At 46.2% G+C, this 7,641-nt stretch overlaps 1 protein-coding gene across 1 annotated transcript; it reads right to left on the bottom strand.

Moving 5' to 3' along the window:
- Positions 1-4,421: 4,421 nt before the first annotated feature.
- Positions 4,422-7,399, bottom strand: LOC131479456 (uncharacterized; the record flags this gene model as incomplete). Its single annotated transcript, XM_058659955.1, has 2 exons — positions 6,914-7,399; positions 4,422-4,513 (listed from the first exon to the last, which is right to left on the bottom strand). Coding segments are annotated over exons 1-2 (578 nt in total), but the record flags the coding sequence as incomplete, so codon positions are not given.
- Positions 7,400-7,641: the final 242 nt, after the last annotated feature.

Genomic DNA, 7,641 nt, shown 5'->3' with positions numbered 1-7,641 from the left:
AAGTAGATAGAATTCTTCAACGTATATTGTCAATAGTAAGTAGGAATGATTGATAATGTGCGTGTGTATAGTGTGTGACTAATGACTACAAGTACAGTGCACAGCTAGCCACATATATATTTATGTATATATAGCCACATATATCTCTATATATGTCACAAGTATCAGGAAAGACAGCATCCGTGCAAGGCAGAAGGGGCAGGCAGAGAATCCCGGCGTCTTAAAGAGATGAAATGACAGTGTGAGAAAGCATTGAACAGTGAGTGCCGGGCACAGAAAGACGATTAGGAAACGTCTCGTCCACAGGATGTATATGAGAGGTGAAGGTAGCCAAAAAATCCCTATTACCGACTACGGCCTACTCTTCTAATGACTTCATACGCTGACGGTACGCACAGAAAGGTCAGAACTGGAGATTTTCTTCCAAGAGGAAACAGAGTATATTTCTCAGTCAAAATGAAGAGGGAGCGGTGGGTACAACAAGTCACACTAAATGCGGCGTTGGAGGGGGGAGGGACGAAGAGTAGATACGACAGACAAAATATGTTTACATATAATGCATGACAGAAGGCATTGAGAAGAATTATTAACGCCTATCAGTATCATCAACGCTACCTGTGTTTACAGCCTCGTGTATGTGTGCGCGTGTGTGTGTGTGTCTGTCTGTGTCTGTGTCTGTGTGCATGCAACGAGCTTCTTTGAGGAAGGAATTATTATCATACACACGACCACTGTCTGCAAGGCGAGTCGTATGCTGATTATAATGTCTACCTGCCACCGAACGATCACACAGATGAGAAAGAAGACAGCATAAAGGAACAGGAAAGTAAGGAAGAGTCTTCGTTACAAGAGAGAGAGTTCTAGTGCGGCGAAGGTATAAGTGATATTACAAGCGGAGTACTAGGAGCGAAACTCTTAGGGGGAGAAGTTCTAGCGACAATTTGAGAGGGAAGTGGTGACAACACATGGGGAAAAGTTTGAGCGATAGTAATAAACGACTGTGAGTATGAGTGGTAATATAAGAGGGTGAGTATGAGTGATAATAGAAGAGGGTGAGTATGAGTGATAATAGAAGAGGGTCAGTATGAGTGATAATAGAAGAGGGTGAGTATGAGTGATAATAGTAGAGGGTGAGTATGAGTGATAATAGAAGAGGGCTAGTATGAGTGACATTAGGATGCAGAGAGTGGAAGGGTTTCTCTAGGGGGGGAGAATTGGAGTGACATGATACTGTGAGGCTCTTCCTGCGAGTCCGTCACGGGTGAAAGAGAGCTGCACACTACATGCTCCTACTGCCTTCGTTCCTGCCATCAATAAGGAGTAAAGTTTCTGTTGTTTTGATGGCAAATGTAGCAAAGTACGTCGATGAAAGGAAATATTACCCTCAACTCACACGCACACAGCGGGGATGTAAGTTGCGATTAACATGAAAGCTTTTCAAATGCAAGTGCTCCACCGGGTGGAGTGCACTGAAGTACCCTCCTCCTACTGTTTGTAGAGCACGTTGACGATGTGTCTGTCTTGAAGTCGCAGAGCGAGCTAACACCACAAAAAACTCAAAGAAGTTGTGAACAAAAAAGAGTCCACTATAATTTCTAACGTGGTAAGTCATTGGGCTACATAAAAAGTGAAGCACGCAAAAAGGAAAAGAGAGTGTCCACTACTATTGCTTTCGTGATATACAACTTGGAATACACAAGATCTCAAGCAATTCAAAAGGAAGATGAGTCCACGCCATTATTATTGTGATAAACACACAATGCTCTACACAAGAAATGAGGGCCGCATATAAGAACAACCTAACATGTCCACATACGTCCGCTACTGTACTGGCACTACTGCTAGACACTTCTGCTGTTGTAGTGGGTGTATGCTATATATACGTCTGCTATTGTACTGAGTCTGCCGCTACAAACGTCTGCTACTGTACGGGGGAGTCTACCGTTACACACGTCTGCTACTGTACTGGCTGCATTGCAACAACACACGTCTGCTATTGTATACCGCTATATACGCTGCTGTTGTACTGGGTTCACCGTTACATACGTCTGCTACTGTGCTGGCTGCAATGCAGTAACACGTGTCTGCTAGTGTACATCGCTATATACGTCTGCTGTTGTACTAGGTCTATCGCCCCACCGAGGTCTGCCATTGTACTGTCTGTATTGCTACATGCGTCTGCCACTGTCCTGCGTACATTGCTATAGACGTCTGCTGTTGTACCGGAGTATCGCTACACACGTCTGCTACTGTACTGGGTGGGGTGTGATGCCACATACGTCTATTACTGGAATATATCCACTGCTACTAGACTGTATGCAAGGGGGAAACTCCTAATACGTTCCACGCTCTATTCACACACGAGCCGTATTGCTGCCCAGCTGATACATACATGTACTGACAGGTCATCAGACCATGTCTCCTCACACCTTTCCTCCTGCGTTACGCAGGCTCTTCTGCTTCTGTACGTGCGCAAAGCCGCCTCAAATATCGCAAGAAAAGAGACGTCACTCTACATGAAAAGCCCCTAGCATTCGGAATGGACGTCTTGTGAGGGTTGTATTCACTGGAAGGGGGGGGGTGGGGGGTAATGGAGGGAGAGAGACGCCGTGTATGCGTGCAGCTTGACTCGGTACGTTATCACACACTGGCGTAATAGCCCGAGTTTATATGTATACACACCATTTCCTTGGCACAGGGCGCCGTTTCCACCACCACCTACTTTTCCAAAATTTCTTTTTGATGCACATCTACATGTTTCTGTCGTTCAGAAGCGGTCATCTCTACCACTAGCCATCATCATAACGCTGATGTCACACTCTACTGGAAGCGGTGCAGACTGCGGTCCTCTTTCTCACGAGCAACGGTGGTCGCTGCTTATAAAACTACACTTTTACTCCTGCCTTAATTCTTAAGGGGTACTGTGCTGTTTCGCATGTGTTTCTTTAGAACCAAAAAGGACCCACGACCTATTCACCATCCATCTAGAACATAGCCCACCTCGACTTACGCGTGTCTGGAGCGTAACTACATGCACAGGTAGTATCATACATGCGTAGATGTATACTAATAATGCAGCTCTGTGATGATGATTCGTTCTCACGTACATGTGTATGAGTGATATTAGGCAGCCATGACCATGTCTTCACGTGCATCTGTATAACGATTCACTTAACGTAGCATGATTAGTGAGGCGCATTTAATATGTATGTCTGCAACTGTTTACATACGGGTTTATGGATTCACATCGAGATATGTACACATATGTAAACATACAGAGTGCATCGGTTATATATTGCAGCATGCATGCCAGTGATGCACCCTGGCGAGCGATCTCAGTGCAACTGCGGTGTCTGTGCACACACACAATCTGCAGAAACACAGGCCCCACCAGGCACTACATGTATATGTATTACATACGGATACAAGTATATGTATATGTATATGTGCGTTCATAGGTGGGCAGCTCCTATGTGTATGCCCATATATATATATATATATATATATATATGCATCCGTGGGCAGGGGGGATGTGTATGCGCACAACTCAACACAGAGAGAGTATACGCAGGTATACTCTATACCTACAAATTTAGAAAAACAGAGGAAGGGAGACATTAATATTTCTCAACGCATACACGCACACTTGAGGAAGAATACTGCCACGTGCAAGTAGGGTAGCCGTGCGCCTCAAGGCTTGTGCAGAGGGTGCGCGTTCATGCTGCTTCACCACGCAGGCGACGTCTGGAATTTGAAACGCCGTGACCTCCCCCAAAATGCAGCGGGAGTCTTGCAGTACCCTCACCTCGTCTTCTCGTGTGCAGGCGCACGCATAGGAAAACTCGGACGTCGACGGCTCTGGCTCAACTGTTGCGTGTGTAGCACCTAACTGCATGTATGTGCGCAGCATGCATGCGCTTATGGCTGCTACCGCACTCGAATACACACTTTAGCCGCATGTTGCTGCATGCAACCTGTTTCTAGCTGCCCTAAACATGTCTAGCATTCGCGTTCATCATTCTACGTTCAACAGCATAAGCGCTTGCATTGCACTGGATAGGCCTACAGCGGAGTGACGCACATATCACATTTGCGTAGTGGGGCTTATAGAAATGTGTGGGCCACGTACGAGACACACAACAACTGCGTTTTACTCCTGCGCTTTCACAGTGCGACACGGCGAACACCCTCACACATACGAAGCAGAGAGGCTCGGTGCATGCGCTGCGTAATGATACGGGGCACGTGCGGGTGCAGTGTTTGCAACAGAAGACAGAGAGTAGCCTGAGTCTGGATCTGCTTAGGGAACCATACGGGGAGATACACCCATATTGCCTGTGCACTCAGCACTTGTGAAAAGAAGAGAGGGAGACAGACGGGAAACAGTATACAGAAAGAGAGGCTGACAAAGATATACGTACTTCGAAACAACTTCCATTTCCTGCGGGGTCAATGGTTCTCCAAAAGTCATGAGTATATTTTCCATTTGCTTTCTTGACAAGAAGCCGTTCTTCTGCACACAGATGCACAGCAGCAGAAAAAGCAGCAACGGGTGGCTGTTAGTCTCTGTCAAGGTTGCTAGCCACCTAATAACTGACACAAACAGAAATTCACGATGATAATTCTAATGCGTACATCTACGTACATGCCTGCAACAACACGGCACACTCCGCACCCATTACCACAACCAGCAGAACAACAGCACCCCCAAAAAAAGCCGCACACCGCACAAACACCTTCTACAAGCACCACGTGCATATTATTATGTGTATACAGGAATATCCCACCTACAACACCGAAACTCCTGTCTTGCAGGCCACACAGAAGATCGCAGCTGCTGCAGGTTGGGGAAGTTAAATTTGTTAAGAGAATGACGTGCGATAGAAAGGTAGTGTAGCAGCACTCTAGGGCCATGTTCGTAGGTAGATGTGTATGTATGTATGTAGATGTATGTGCGTATGCGTGTACGTATGTACGCATATATGTAATCCTTCTGTAGCGCGCACTTCCATGTGACGTGGGCGTACAAAATGATGTATTTTAACAAAACGCCTGCATATTTCTGCTAAGTCTCGTTGTACTGCAAATAAAGAGATGGGATGCTGGGCAAGTATACTGTGTGTGGGTAGCTGCTGTGGCTGCAATCTACTACTCTTTCTCCAGGAGAAAAGCCGTTCGCACGCAAAAAATATGCGAGTGTGCAGCTACCGAATAAGGTATGGCTGACGTTAGTTTTCAGAAACTCTTGCAACACCGAAGATCCATCCACTCCCCCTCTCTTTTTCTTCTTCGCCACCAAGTCTTCTACAGGGTTGCTTGCTTCTGCGACGCGACGGAAGCCTTCCGACACGGATGCTACTGCTCCTTGTTTATCGCCTTTTCTATTTCCTGTCAATAATGGACCACCGTGTTACCACTGACGCCTCCTCTGCAGTTTCCACTCGTTACCATCTGCGTTGTCGTGGATGCGCCAGTGTGTCACTGACACTTCGTGTGCTGTTGCCTTATCATCATCATCATAATCATCATCTGCGGTGCTGCATTAGTATTGTCTGAGCCTGCTGGGGCACCAAGGATGCACACACTTGTGTAGACGTGTATTTTTGTATATTCGACATGTCTTAGTGTGCAATCTCATGATTATCGGGCACCAGTTCGCTGTTCTCCACGATAAAATCATACTGTCCCACTCCTCCTAGACGTATCTACATATATAGTGACACGTCGTCTGCCATCACGGCTAGTGCCGCAAGTCACCATTTGCAACCTGCTGTACTGTTGTTCTATATACTTTATGCTGTCGAGTTTCTCTCTCTCTATCTCTCGATATGTCATGTCTGTGCATATACATATATACATATGGATATATGTGAATATAGACTGTACTTCCTGTGGTACTTTTAAGAGGTTTTCTCCGTGTCGCACAATATATTGTCTGCAGTCAGCTGTGGTGGGCTACGTATCATACTGTTTTGCTACACCTCCTCTCCTGCGTGAGCTCCTACTACGGCGAAGTTCTGCTTTAACGTCATCATCACGTGTGTGCTTCCCTCTTTCGCCACATACATCACTGCTGCTACGAATTCTCTCGCTTTGTCCCTCCTTCCTACCTTGTTGTTTTGATAGTGCTGTGGCTAGTCTTTTCATCTGATTGTATTTCACCGCCTTCTTCTGTTGCGTGCGAAGACTGCCTCTTTCGCTTGTCAGACGTTCTAGCGTTTATGTTGCCGCTTGGCATGGGGATTTTTGTGGTTCCTTTATTACATTAGGACCTCTTGCCTTTCCTCACGTGCGCTTAACTGATATATCAAGGCCACTTGCTTTTGCTCAACGCGCTGATACTTTAATACTTGTCGCTCATGGTAAAGTGTGGTTTAGCACTTAACATTCGAAAGCTCTTGCTTTATTTCTAAATGAGCTCCACAAAATAGATTCGGACTTCTCGCTTTTGCTAACTGCGTACGTCACTAAATATATCAAAACCTCTCGCCTTTGCTAAGTGCCTCCGTGAGTACATTAAGACTTCTCGCATTTGTTATGTGTGGCTCAGTATAACAGTACCTGTCGGTTTCGCTCCTGCGGGCATTCGAGCAGATGCAAATTCATCTTCTCACGTTCCTGTGATTGCTACAATCCACCTGTCCTCTAATCTTGTCCTCGTCCCTTTCTTGCTACCATTTGTAAGAGAGAGCCTCTTTTCACGAGACTCTGCCGACTGCAAAGAATGGAAACGGCCTGCACGCGTGGTTATGTGGACTAAGACCATTTCCCTGCGAAGGTCTTCTACGTCAAGAAAGAGAGTGCTAAATCAAATTTATGACTTGTATTGGGCGTCTTATGACTCGTTTTCTGTAGTTATGAGTTGAATGCTTTCCTTTTCTGTCTACGTAATTCATACAGCTGCGTTACTTACCGATACGTCGAAATGGGCGAAAGCTTCCACCAGGTCTTCAATATTGTCTTCTGGATGCGTAGTAGAAGCAGCAAATTTCTCAAAAGTCGCATAGTCTAGGTCTTCTCCGTACTTTTGTTCCACAGCCTCCTTATCAGCATATGAGGGTGCCAATCCGAGCTGCCTAGCCAACACGAGCGCATCGTTTGCAGAGACTTTCCCACCCACTGCCTTCTGATTGAATCGATCACGCATCTCATTTGCTTCGACCATTTCTTCAAGCGCCTCTTCCATATCTTCATCCTCCTCTCCAGGCTCTCGTCTTCGGCTACTACTGTAACCACTGCTGCTCTCATCCCACTGTTCACGCTGCGGGGGTGGAGGGCGCCACTCAAACCCCGGCATCCACATGAAGTAGTTCAGTTCTTTATCCATGGGCCCAATCACCTCCACCGGCTTTGGCAGCCGCTCGTAGCACATCGGACACTTGCGCTCTATCCGCCCCATTTTTGCAAAGCACGCTTGATCAGTCGTGTACGGATATGAATAGGTAAGAGCTATAAACGGAAATATTACGGCTAAATAGACAGCCTGGAGAGTTTGCAGCGGGAGTTGAAGCGGGACTAATGCTGATGTGGTTAAAACGACTACACGGATTGAAACTGAGAGCTCAAATAATAGATAGCAAAAAGTCTGAAAGACCCGCAGTAACAAAGACGACGTGACGTCGCACCAACAGATTTACATGA

This window comes from Ochotona princeps, unplaced genomic scaffold, assembly GCF_030435755.1.
Source record: "Ochotona princeps isolate mOchPri1 unplaced genomic scaffold, mOchPri1.hap1 HAP1_SCAFFOLD_4174, whole genome shotgun sequence".
Taxonomy (NCBI): domain Eukaryota; kingdom Metazoa; phylum Chordata; class Mammalia; order Lagomorpha; family Ochotonidae; genus Ochotona; species Ochotona princeps.
This window is presented reverse-complemented; position numbering and strand designations above follow the sequence as displayed.